Source organism: Monodon monoceros, unplaced genomic scaffold (genome assembly GCF_005190385.1).
Source record: "Monodon monoceros isolate NGI ecotype Baffin Bay Population unplaced genomic scaffold, NGI_Narwhal_1 Super_Scaffold_22, whole genome shotgun sequence".
NCBI lineage: Eukaryota > Metazoa > Chordata > Mammalia > Artiodactyla > Monodontidae > Monodon > Monodon monoceros.
The window spans coordinates 21,662,747-21,676,205 of NW_021703779.1; the positions used below are offsets into that span (position 1 = coordinate 21,662,747).

General features: G+C 40.8%; 1 protein-coding gene and 1 pseudogene across 2 annotated transcripts in view; one reads left to right on the top strand and one right to left on the bottom strand.

Moving 5' to 3' along the window:
* POLA1 (DNA polymerase alpha 1, catalytic subunit) overlaps window positions 1–13,459 on the top strand; it is a 311,176-nt gene that overhangs the window by 32,793 nt on the left and 264,924 nt on the right. For both annotated transcript variants that reach the window (XM_029240606.1, XM_029240607.1), the window contains exons 11-15: window positions 5,458–5,570; window positions 6,277–6,393; window positions 7,611–7,685; window positions 10,295–10,433; window positions 11,457–11,611. In XM_029240606.1, coding sequence (XP_029096439.1) covers window positions 5,458–5,570; window positions 6,277–6,393; window positions 7,611–7,685; window positions 10,295–10,433; window positions 11,457–11,611 — 599 coding nt within the window. The remainder of the gene's footprint in view (window positions 1–5,457; window positions 5,571–6,276; window positions 6,394–7,610; window positions 7,686–10,294; window positions 10,434–11,456; window positions 11,612–13,459) is intronic.
* On the bottom strand, window positions 9,564–9,883 carry LOC114906073 (annotated as a pseudogene).

Consider the following 13,459-nt stretch of genomic DNA (forward strand, 5'->3'; position numbering starts at 1 on the left):
GTGTGTGTGTGTGTGTGTGTGTGTGTGTGTGTGTGTGTGTGTGTGTGCGTGTGTGCGTGCGTGCGTGTGTGCGCGCGCGCGCGCGCGCCTGGGGCTGGAGTCAGGGAGTATGGAAGCTCTGGAGATCAGTCCGTCTACAGCAGGTGTGCTAGTTACTTGCACTAGTGGCGGCTGTGGAGGAGAGGAGCGAATGCTTGTAACATGTACTTCGACATGAACTCGTTGGCGGATGGATGGATGGATGTAGGGGGTTGACGGAAAGGAGGGATCCAGGCTAATTCCCAGGTCCTCCTCCAAATGAGCTGATACTACGAATTCTGACTCACAAAGAGCCAGGAGGCTCTCTAGTTTCCTTCTGTGCTCCTTTGAGCACTTCTTCACTATGGGGCTGGGCAGGATAGGGCATGTCAGATTCATAAAAAATACAGTATACACCCTTAAACAGTTGCCTTTATTCAGATCCGTTTCTGGATGTAAGGGTAGATACAAACTGAATATTTTCAAAGTGATTTCCTGGAGTCCAAGTATTAACCATCAGAGCGGGGGCAGCAGCATTAGTATGCTCCGCTTATCAAAGAGTTGAAACTCCTGCGGAGCTGCTTGAGTAGCAAACTGCCATGTGTTCATTGCTGAGGTAAAGATGTAAGCAGTCTTAGAAGTGGTATCTCATCTACCTGAGCTAGGGCAAGATGATCTGGTTAGACCCTCTCGCCTCTTTGCCTGCTTTGTAACTCGCTGGTGCAATGTGGGCCGGCAAGTGTGATTTCATGAGGCTTTGCAAATTAAACCCAGGGCAGCCCCATCGTACAGCTTCAGGGGACACCATTTTCACGTGTGTGTCGTGTGACCTCCCAGCACAGCAGCATGGCTGGTGCTCACTGGACTTGGGTGACGTGGTGGGCCTGCCCATCCTGGTGCCACTCCCTGTGCTTTGCTGTATCTGCTCCAGGCTGGCTTTTATTCCCTGACTTGATTAATGGTCCCATGAGAACCAGAAACCTGGGAGCCAGCCTTGAGTCCCCCCTTTCCTCACTTCCCTCACCAAGTCTTATTAGTTTTCTCCTTCTAAACTAGACAAGCTGTCTTCTCTCTCTCCTCGCAACTCCCACCCTTGAGCCCTTCCTGCTACTGAACCCAGCCTCCTAACTGATCCCTCAGCTGTCATCCAACACACTGCAGCCTGAGTGATTGCTCAGGACGTCATTTCCTCGTTAGAGAAAATCCGCAGTGGCTGTTGCCTGTGACTTACAGTCCAAGTTACTTAGTAAGGCTTCTATTGCCTGCTGTGTAGGACTTTTGTGTCCTAGAAATAGTTCGCTGTATGTACCTGCTGCTCTTTATACCATATCCTTTTATTCACTGTATTTGTCTGCCTAGAATGACCTCACCTGGCTCAGCCCCAGTGTGGTCTCCCCAAATTTCCTAATCCTCCAAACTGGCCTAAGAGCCCTTTCTGTGACCCCCATCGAACCCTTACCCATTGCAGCATTTGTCATATTATTTTGAAAAGATCTGCTTCTGTGTTGTCTTTTCCCTCAAAGATTTTAAACTCCTGGAGGGCTGGGACCTTTTATTTCCAGCATCTAGGATGATGCCAGGTACATAGTAGATGTTCAGTAAATGTTCATTGAAATAAACTGCACAGCGACAGTCCTGTAGATGCACATGAAAGGTTTCAGAGAATCAGCATTGCATTCGCTGCTATTACCAAGTCTGCCTCTTGAAACCTTGTAGCATTGTGGATTAAAATGAATGGCTAACACAGAAGTGGATGGTCTTCCATAAATCCACATATAAAGCATAAGATTGCTGGTGTCAGTTGCCAAAAATTAGAACCTTAGGAAACAACAACCCTCTCTCTTTCCTGTGTGAAAATGAGTTTATTACTTCTGTCTATTGCTTACTGGTTGATACTCTTAGTAAAAAACAGCATCATTTCGCAGGGCAGGGGTCTAGAGCTGCGCTCTCTACTATGTTAGCCACTGGCCACATGCAACTCTTTAAGTTTAATTAAAATGAGATAAAATTTAAAGTTCAGCTTCTCAGCCACTAGTCACATTTCAAGTGCTCAGTAGCCACATGTGTCTAGTAGCTACCCTATCCATGGATAGCACAGGTAGGGAAGAATTCTGTCATCACAGAAATTTCTGTTGACTAGTGTTGATCTATAGTATTGGATGTTGTAGGTTAAGATTGAAGCACGTTGAAGCACAGCTATATTTGCAAAGCAACCGATTTATAGTATATATTGTTGAATTCTGGTACTGACCATAGTCATGGGTAGCCTTTTCAACCACTATTGGGAAATATTTTGCAGTTGAAAGAGGTACCAGTCTGTTACTGGTCTGTCTTCTAAATGCTAGGGTAAAAGGGAGTTTCTATTGCTGGAAAAGGCCTCAGAGACCATCATCTCTAGTTACTCACTTAAAGCAGAGGAAGCTGGGGCTCCAAAAGATAAAGTGGTCAGCTCCTCAGTGGCAGAGTTCAGGGCTTCTCACTCGTAATCCACTCTGCTGTTCTGTGGTACTTCTGAAGTTGTGTCCTCTGCGATTGATGTAGATGGCTTAAAAAAAAAAAAAGTCCTGGGCTTCCCTGGTGGCGCAGTGGTTGAGAGTCTGCCTGCCGATGCAGGGGACATGGGTTCGTGCCCCGGTCCGGGAAGATCGCACATGCCGCGGAGCGGCTGGGCCCGTGAGCCATGGCCGCTGAGCTTGCGCGTCCGGAGCCTGTGCTCCGCAACGGGAGAGGCCATAACAGTGAGAGGCCCGCGTACCGCAAAAAAAAAAAGTCCTGTAATCTCAGAGGGTTGAGCAGTTTCATCATGATAGCAGGTAATGATCACTGAGCTTTGGTGAAATCAATGTTGCTAATAAAAACGAAGTACTCCTAAAGACCCTGTTATTGTTTCTCACTTTCTTACAGATTCTAAGTAAGTCAGTTGTTGCTGAATGCTCCATAATTATGAAAAGAATCTTACTCTTTGCATATGGGAAGATATCCTGTCTTCATTATGACTTTTTCAAGGTTGAATAATCCTGACTGCACCTGGTTTCAGCTAGTAACTTTAAGGGGAATGTAATCTTTGTTTACCATGATCTTTTTGTGGCAAATGAGGCATAAACAGTGTCAAATGTGTTGCATGAAATGTGATATTAGTTTGACTGTAAAATGAGCTATTTGAATCTTTGAATCCAGTATTAGGGTCTTTATTTTTCTTTGCATGGAATTTTGGTTTTTCGTCTCTAACTGTTGTGAGGATGACTTTTAATTTTCTGAGCTACTGTGACTTTTTTCTTTTTTAATCATCCCCACAGTCCTCCCTTCTCTCTCCCCTATCTCCCCCCCACACCTCTTTTACCCCAGCTGAAAATTACACAACTCTTGTAAGAATTTTAATCGTCTGCAGAAATGAAAATTCTTAGATAGTCTTATTTCTACTAGAACGAGTGACAGAAGGAAGCACTGATGAGCTATCTTGTGAAACTGGAGTAATTGGCCTTGTGAACAGTAGCCTTTGCGTGTGCCAGAATTTTCTAAGTGCCTCAGGCAAGTGGCCCTGTAGAGCGGCTATGTTCATTACTGCTGTCTAATTATTCATGGAGCCTGGGATTTTGCACAGTGACCATCTCTTAGGTTGACTATCAAATCTCTGGAGTCTTTTTTTTTGGCCACGTGGGATTTTAGTTCCCGGATCAGGAATTGAACCCGGGCGCTCAGCAGTGAGAGCATGAAGTCCTAACCACTGGACTGCCAGGGAATTCCCTCTGGAGTCCTTTCTTTTTTAAATAAATAAATAAATAATTAATTAATTATTGGCTCAGTTGGGTCTTTGTTGCTGCGCACAGGCTTTCTCTAGTTGCAGTGAATGGCGGCTACTCTTCGTTGTGGTGCGCGAGCTTCTCATCGTGGTGGCTTCTTTTGTTGCAGAGCACAGGCTCTAGGCACGCAGGCTTTAGTAGTTGTGGCACACGGGCTTCAGTAGTTGTGGCTCGAGGGCTCTAGAGCGCAGGCTCAGTAGTTGTGCACAGGCTTACTTGCTCCGCGGCATGTGGGATCTTCCCGGACCAGGGCTCGAACTTGTGTTGCCTGCGTTGGCAGGTGGATTCTTTTTTTTTTTTTTTTTTAAACATCTTTATTGGGGTATAATTGCTTTACAATGGTGTGTTAGTTTCTGCTTTATAACAAAGTGAATCAGTTATACATATACGTATGTTCCCATATGTCTTCCCTCTTGCGTCTCCCTCCCTCCCACTCTCCCTATCCCACCCCTCCAGGCTGTCACAAAGCACCGAGCTAATATCCCTGTGCCTTGCGGCTGCTTCCCCCTAGCTATCTACCTTACTACGTTTGTTAGTGTGTGTATGTCCATGACTCTCTCTCGCCCTGTCAAAGCTCACCCTTCCCCCTCCCCATATCCTCAAGTCCGTTCTCCAGTAGGTGGCAGGTGGATTCTTAAGCACTGCACCACCAGGGAAGCCCTGGAGTCCTTTCTTGATGGCCATGTTTCATGAACAATGGCTTGATGTCCAGAAAGGCTTGGTTTACCACTTTGTGGTCTACGTTACTTAGGGATCTCAAAAGGATTTGGTTACTAGACCCCATTTGTTAAACTGAAATAGGAGAGGGAGGAACATTACAAATGCTACCCAGCCAGATGTCTTCAGTAGTCTGTGAGATGGAAAGGGTGAAATAGAAGATAATAGTTTAGCCCTATTAGGAGACACATACTATTATATGGAATAAGATGTGAGATGAATTATGTTTTTCCAAAACACAATTTTACATACAGGAGAATACTGATATACCATACATAGTTATCCTTACACATGAATGTTAATTTTTATTGGTAAGTACAAGCTAGAAAGGAGTTTAGTATTACATTTTCAGAGTTCTCATAAAAGGTTTAAATATGAGTTTTGTTGGAGAATAAGTTGCTTTTTTTTGTTTCTCTTAATGTGGGTAATCCTGGTTCTAGGGAAAATGTCCTTTTTTTCCTCCTACACTGATCTAGGATGTCTCCCTAGTTTTTGAGGTCTGTCTACATTGAGCCGGGATGTCTGTCTAATTCCCCAGCAGTTTCTACACTGACCTAGGGTGTCTCAGTAGTTATCCAGGTGTTTCTACTCAGGCCTGCGATGTCTCCCTGATAACTGAGGTTTGTCCCTATTTACCTGGGATGTCTCCCTAATTCTAGGGAAAAATGCTTCCACCAAGTTAGAGAATCATTCTGTTCCCTGTCCTCCCAGTGGTCACAGGTTTTACTGGTGTGATATTGTCATGGCATAGGTACTGAGTAAAGGAACTAGTTTTTGGGATTGGACAGCAGATACATTTGCTGTAAGAAATGACTTACCAAAGCATAAACGTGTGGACACATTCAGTGAGCTTTTACATCGTCCCTTTAATGTGATATAATTGAAATGTTTATTTTCTCATGGTTTTTCCTTATTCTTGTAGGTGTGGTGTTTCTATTTGGCAAAGTTTGGATCGAATTCGCCCAAACCCATGTGAGCTGTTGTGTCATGGTGAAAAACATTGAGCGAACGCTCTACTTCCTTCCCCGTGAAACGGTAAACCTTAGTAGACAGCTTCTAATTCCAAGTGTATTCTGTCTTCTGCCACCAGCCCTGTCCTTTGACAGGGCTGTGGATTATCTACAACCTTTCTTATTGCCTGCCTCGTGACCACTGATTGTCAGCAGCTCCATTAGACATTGGGAGAAGTGGAGTGAAACACTGTTTTTCAACTTGTTAGAAAGAGCGTAAAAGTGCCTGAGTTTCAGTACATAATGCTGTCTCCCCCCCGCCACTCCCCATTTCCATAATTATTGGGGTTGGGAGTTTGTGACTCTAAAATATGACATGGTGTTTGGCCCAGTTTTCATGGTTTTGTTATTTCCTCCACAGCCATTTAACAAGGTCAGTTCCATTTGCTCCTTCTTTTTATTAGGACTTAACATCCACACTCTCCTCTCAACCCCAGCTGTTTCCCATCTCAGTTGAACTGTGAAGCGTCTTGGTCAAGATTTACAACACTATTCTCCCATTTTGTAGGATTGATCATCTTTATCTCTGGCTTTTATGATGCCATTGGGAGGACTTGGGTGTTGGATTTAGTACATTTTTGGGTCCATTTGTATCTTTGAACTCACCTTATTCTATTAAATGTTTAAGTATGTGAAGATGAAAGTTGATTTAGGCTTGGGTTTCTGGTGGTTGAAAAGATCTTATGTACAGATATTTTTTCTCCTCCCCTCCCCTCTCCATGGGAAAGCAGAAAATTGATCTAAATACAGGGAAAGAAAGTGGAACTCCAGTTACAATGAAGGATGTTTATGATGAATTTGATGAGAAAATAGCAGCAAAATATAAGATTATGAAATTCAAGTCCAAGGTTTGTATTTGGTGATAATTTTTTCAGGTCTATATATTGGTTGTTTGTTAATTTCCTGATTTAGCAAATAGTTATTGCATATCTTCTTTTTGCAAAATGCCTTCTGTGTGGCTATAATTCATTGAATGGAAATTTCATAGATAGCAATGTAAAACCAATATGTTAGATTTATAAAAATATTCTTTCTCTTTAAACTGTGTATAACGTTCATTAATTTGAATAAAAAGATAACATTAGCAAAGTAATTGCTTCCAGTACTTGAAGCATAGCTTGTGTTCTTATTCTTAGATGGAGAAGAAACTGTTCTGATCTTGTTTACATTGGTTATTGCCAAGTTGTCTTGGTCAGAAGGTTACATCTTTAAAAGTCAGGGTCTATGATGCAATTTCTGATAGAACAAAGTTCTTCTATTCATGTGATACATATTGATCAGTTGTCTTCATTTTAGTGAGATATTGATGCCTTTGGCCATAGTTGTGGGGCTGTAAGTTCCTCAGCACACTGGCTATATTAACAGTGATTGCAATAAAGGGAGGATTGAGTTGCTGAAGATGAGGCTAACCATCTGAACTATTTGAGCTTTTTGACTTGTGGCTGATGGATCAGGTCTCTAAAATTCTAGAAGCAATGTGGTGCAATGGTGAAGAGCATAGGTGCTCAGGCTAGACTGCTTGTGCTTTAAGTCCTAGCCCTACCACTTCCTGGTCTGTGACCTTGAACAAGTGCTGAGTGACTTCTCTGGGCCTGTTTCTTCACCTGAGAAGTGGGGCCTTATTTCAAGAGCTGTTGGAAGGGTTAAGTCAATTAATTAGGATTAGTGATTACAACAATCCTTGGTACATAGCAAGCACTCAGTACATGTGAGCTATGATTATAATGTTTATCATTAATTTTTCTAGCAAGATGGAGTTGCTTAGTATCAAAGAGTAGCAAATAATTTAGTGCACTGACATTGTAAACATTTTTAATGTTTTATTACCTCTCTTGAATGCAAATACTTCTAAGTTCTCTAGTGTCCAAAAGAAGTCTTTTTAACATTTTGTCACTGGCTATTTTAGTCCCAGTTGAGAGGGGGAAAAGGTGCTTTTTTGGCTTTATTTACCTTTGTGTTCCATAATGATTAAATACAGAGACATGTGTTGTGTATGTAATGCTTGTCAATTTAATTTGTGAAAAGTTTTTTTATCTTAATGATTTTTAAATACCAACTTACCCAGGCAGTGGAAAAGAACTATGCTTTTGAGATACCTGATGTTCCAGAGAAATCGGAGTACTTGGAAGTTAGATACTCGGTAAGTCAAACAAAGAAAATGAATGGATTTTGCTTGAAAATGGCATTTTCCTATTTTTGAAATTTCAACTGGCTTTCAATTAGGAGTATTGGCAGGGCTCTTCAAGCTTACAGTTCATTGAAGTGAACTTATAGTCATGAATAATTAAAATGAATAAAATGAATTTAAATATGTAGACTATAGGTTATACTGCCTTTCTCTGCTTTCAAGTATGCATCTTTACATAAATAAGTTGAAATTGCACAACTGTTTGTCAAGTGGAATGAATGCCACAAGATGGAGTTGGACATCATTAGTCTGTTGAAGTGTCCCTCTGAGCAGTGGAAAGGTGAGAGAAGAGCGTCAGTAGCGTCACTGTAGTGCTGCTCCTGCTCCCTTGACAGACAAGGTCACTGCTGCAGGATGTTAATTAACTGGACCTTAACCTCTCTTTACCTCTCCGTTCTAGTGTTTTGATCTCATGATGTTGGAAAAGGGAAACTTAAGAAATATCTCTGACAGTGGTGATGAAAAGTACCATGGAAGCATTTTTTTTTTTGTAATTGTCAAAACTTTTATTTAGAAATGAATTTGAAATAACATTTCTTGCATGCCATGTGTAAATTATTAATAAAGTTGTGATGAAATACATTGCTTATGACTTGATAATTTTAGCTGTGGATTTCTAATCTGAGGAATGTATGTAGCATTCAACTGATGCACTAGTAATTATTCCTGGTCTTAAATTGCTCTATAAGCAGCAACTGTTTCAAGCATCAACAGGAAGCTGATAACCAGTATCATTATTTTTTGCTCAGATAACGTAAGAAAATTACTGAATTTATTATCGGTTTGTTTAGGCTGTATTCATCAGAGCACACATGGCAATATATATAGAACTTGAGAACATGAATATTTCTTATGAAAAGAAAAATAAAACACTGTCTCCCATAAAAAATTTTCTCCATGGAAGCATTTTGAATGAGTCCTACTCCCTTGCTTTTATTTATTTATTTATTTTGATCTGTGACTTTGTTTTTAATTTTCAAGCCTTATGATCAGATAATTTACAAATTTGTGCTAATGATAAAGCTCCTCTACCTTAACCCTTCTGAGTTGGCAAAAGCACCATTGCCCATCACACATCTACAGTAGTTCTACCGTTGTTTCTGAATACCTGTTTAAAAGACAATCCTGAATTATAACTTAGTCTGACTTTGTAGAGAATTCACAAGCAAGTTTCCTAACATATCTTGTCACAGTGAATTTTAAAAGCATCTGATCTTAAAGATCATCTATAAAATGTGAAAAGTACTAAATATTCTTTATTTGATGCTATACATAAACCACACTAAAATTCCTTTCATTAAGTAAAACGCAATATTTTAGATGGAGAATTTTAATTAAATTGGCATAGTTAAGACCAAAAAGATAGAGTGGATGTGTCAGTATATCTTCAGCCCTTGCCTTAACAGGCAAACGGACACAACTTGAAACACAGGTGAATCTTGCTGGTCTATGAGACACTTAAGGGAGCTTCTCAGTATTTAAATATATTAATATAACCAGTTATAGAAATCTAAATATAAAACCAATCTCCTATAGGGTTTGAGAAGGCATTCACCGTATCGCTGAAAAGTTTAACATTCCTTATTCAAGTTTAATCATCTCTTTAGAAGGGGAAAACAGTGATAGTACTTTTTGAACCAGAATTACTATCAAAATTCAAAAAGCTGACTATATTCATTTAGCCACAAGCCAATCTTATTTAAATCAGGACAGAAATATTACCTCAGCCATTCATGATCTGAATTCTAGTGTATGAGATCAATTTAAATATGGTACACATAAAAAGTCATGAGACATTTGTTTCATAATAAATAAGGCAGTGGCCAACGATTATGCATTAGTAGCTTTTTTGAGATAAGCTATCAAGTCTGCCCTTTCTCCCTTCTTCTTAATGCCAGCGAAGAACATTTTTGTTCCAGGGATGTACTTCTTGGGATTCTCCAAATACTCCCATCAGCGTCTCCTCTCCCTAGGTGATGCCTTTGTTCTTGTTGGCATCTGTGTAAGAGAATCTGAAAGTCTGAGTTGTCTTTCACTCAAACAGACCATGGAGATTTGGCCCAGTCTTGTGCTTGCCTCCCTCTTCCACAGTATGGCACTGGGCACACTTCCTGAACAAAAATCTTTTTGCCCTTCTCAACATCACCCATTTTTAAATCGTTCTTTCTCCGTGCATGACTAAGAGGTTCCCGCTCGCAAGCCGAACGTCCTGCTCTCTCGCTTTCATTCTTCTAATGGAGTTGTACTTATTTGGCTATTCTTTATCAGTAAGGCATGTACAGCTCTGGACAGAAATCTTCTTTTGCGGGAGCTTCTTGGCCCATTTTTCTTCTAATGGGTGTCATCAAGATGCATTATTTTGTCATTGTGAATTGTTTTTGTTTCCTACTGTGAATTGTTATGGATTTCATTTGTGGCAAATTACATTTCATATATATCAAAGGGGTTTCTCCTGGTGGTTCATAGAGAGACTTTTGTTTATTTCAAATATAGACTTTGGAAAATGTGAAGTAATAGTTTTAAACAAAAAAAGATTTTTTTTTCGTCTTTGCCTTTTTCAGGCTGAAATGCCACAGCTTCCTCAGGATTTGAAAGGAGAAACTTTTTCTCATGTATTTGGGACCAACACATCCAGCTTGGAACTGTTCTTGATGAACAGAAAGATCAAAGGACCTTGTTGGCTCGAAGTAAAAAATCCACGTAAGGGAAAATTTACTTTCAGAATGCTAAGTAAATTGCTGTTAGATGCGGTTTCTAGAAGTTAAAGAATTGGACTCAATTTCAGTGCGACCACTTCCTTTTTAATGTTAGTTTCTTTAAGGTTTTCCTTGAGTGAGTATAGGAAGTACGTTTGAAATCACTCTTTCACCGTGGTGCTTAGCATTTTAGTGGGAGGGAGGCTTTAGCTAGCCTACTCGGGCATTTGGGTGCATCCTTCATTGTGTTGCTGTCAGCGTGGACTTCCAACCTGGCTGATGTGGCTCAGCTGTTCTACATAGTGAACTGCTGACTTCTGAAGGAGTAAAACATCACTGCCCTGTGTGGATAGTGCATGTATGGTCTCTTACCTGATGTTTTTCAGTACTTGCATTTGTGATACTTTGTCTTGTCTTCATGAATCTCTTAAAACCGTTTTTTTTTTTTTAATTATTTATTTATTTATTTATTGTCGGTTCATTGGTTTATTTATTTTTGGCTGTGTTGGGTCTTCGTTTCTGTGTGAGGCCTTTCTCTAGTTGCGGCAAGCGGGGGCCTCTCACACGGAGCACAGGCTCCAGACGCGCAGGCTCAGTAGTTGTGGCTCACGGGCCTAGTTGCTCCACGGCATGTGGGATCTTCCCAGACCAGGGCTCAAACCCGTGTCCCCTGCATCGGCAGGCAGATTCTCAACCACTGCGCCACCAGGGAAGTCCCAAAACTGTTTTTTTTTAATTCCTCTAAGGCAGTGCTGTGGCTTTTACAAACCTATCTTGGGTCTTGGATTTTTTGGAAAGTCAGATGAAAGCTGTGGACTTTTTTCCCAGGAAAATGAACATATGTATACACACACGAAGATTTGCATACAATCCAATAACGTGGTTTAGTTTTAGTTAGATGTTATAATAAGACATTCTTAGTAGAAGGTAGGATTGAAGACAATCTCGGTTAATCACAGATGTCTTAATTATAGTAACTTCTTTTTCAGCAAATAGCTATTGATCTGTTGTTCCTATTCTTTTTCAGAGCTCTTGAATCAGCCAATCAGTTGGTGTAAAGTTGAGGCAATGGCCTTGAAACCGGACCTGGTGAACGTAATTAAGGATGTTGGTCCTCCTCCACTTGTGGTCATGTCTTTGAGCATGAAGACAATGCAGAATGCAAAGACACATGAAAACGAGGTAAAGAAATAGGACAGATTTTGTACCTATGCCAGAGGTGCGATAGATACTTCTTGCACTTGTATAACTTTTCTGTAAGGGGAGGTGGTTCTTTTTGGAAGGGAAAGAATACTAATTCACTGCCAAACTCCATTTTGAAGAATGAATTGAATTTGTCTGGTTTGGAGGGTTTTTTTATTTAAAGACTTAAATTGCTGGACTTTGTGTTTTTAAATTTTTTTATTTTGGAGAACTTCAGATGGACATAGAATAATATAATGAACTCCTATATACCCATCACTCATATTCACCATTTAGCAAGATTTTGTCACACTTGTTTATCGCCCCCCTTTTTCTTTTTTCCTCCTGAAGTATTTTGAAGCTAATCTCAGACATTGTGTCATTTTACCCCTGTATACTTTGGTTTGCATCTCTCAAAACATGCACACTTTCTTATAGAATACTATTATCACCCCTATTAACATTAACATTAACAGTGATTCCTTGATACCAGCTAAAATACCTAGTCCATAGTCACATGACTCTATTTCTCAGAAATGTCTTTTTTTTTTTTTTTTTTGCGGTACGCGGGCCTCTTACTGTTGTGGCCTCTCCCGTTGCGGAGCACAGGCTCCGGACGGGCAGGCTCAGCGGCCATGGCTCACGGGCCCAGCCGCTCCGCGGCATGTGGGATCCTCCCGGACCGGGGCATGGACCCGCGTCCCCTGCATCGGCAGGCGGACTCTCAACCACTGCGCCACCAGGGAAGCCCTAAGAAATGTCTTTTAACAGTTGATTTATTTGAGTCAGGATTTATACAAGATCCACAGACGGTGTTTAATTTTTGTTTCTTGAATCTCTTTTAAATGTGAGCAGCTCCCTCCCACCCCCTCCAGCTTTTTCAGTGACGTTGACTTATTGAGGAATCACTGTTAGTGGTCTCAATGAATGACCCATTTTCTGTATTTGTTTGCTTCCTCGTGTCTTTGGATTTCTTCCTGTATACCAGGGGTTGGCAAACTGTGGCCTGCGGGCAAATGTAGCCCATCACCTGTTTCTGTAAATAAAGTTCACTGGAAGACAGCATGTCTGTTCGTTCACATACTATCTACAGCTGCTTTTGTACCACAGCAGCAAAGTTAGTAGTCATGACAGAGACTCTGTGACCTGAAAGGCTAAAATATTTACTTTTTGGCCCTTTACGGAAAAAAGTATCCACCCCTGCTCATTAGCACTGCCGAATTGATTAGGTTCAGGTTTAACTTTTTTTTGCCAAAATACTATGTAGGTGGTACAGTGTATTTCACGTTGGGTCGTATCAGTAGGCACGTAATGTCTGGTTAAACCACTGTTACTGGGGCTATCATTGATTAGTAGGTTCAAGTTTTTTAACCTCGGCAATACTGATGTTTGGGCTGAATGAACTTGTTGTGGGAGCTGTCCTGTGCATTGTGGGATGTTTAACAGTATCCCTGGCCTCCACCCAATGCCAAATATCACCGCTACTGCCTAGTTCTCAAAACCAGAAATGCCTTCAGACATCTCTAAATGTCCCCTGGGGACTGCAGGCAAAATTGTTCCTGGTTGAGAACCACTGATCTAATTTTTGCCTAAATTAGATATTTCATTAGGAGTTGTAAAATGGTCTTCTAATTCCGTCGTCCTTTCCATGTTTATTAGTTAAGCATGTGAAATATTAGAATGATTATTAGTTAAATTTTTCTATAAAATTAACTTTTCCTCATTAACCAGTACTATTTGGTTATGCTGCAATACTTTATATAGGAAAGAAGAGATAAATGTGTACTTCTTTCTCTTTCGCTACCAGTTTTCTGAGAGGGACGTTGGGGACCTACATTATGTGCACTG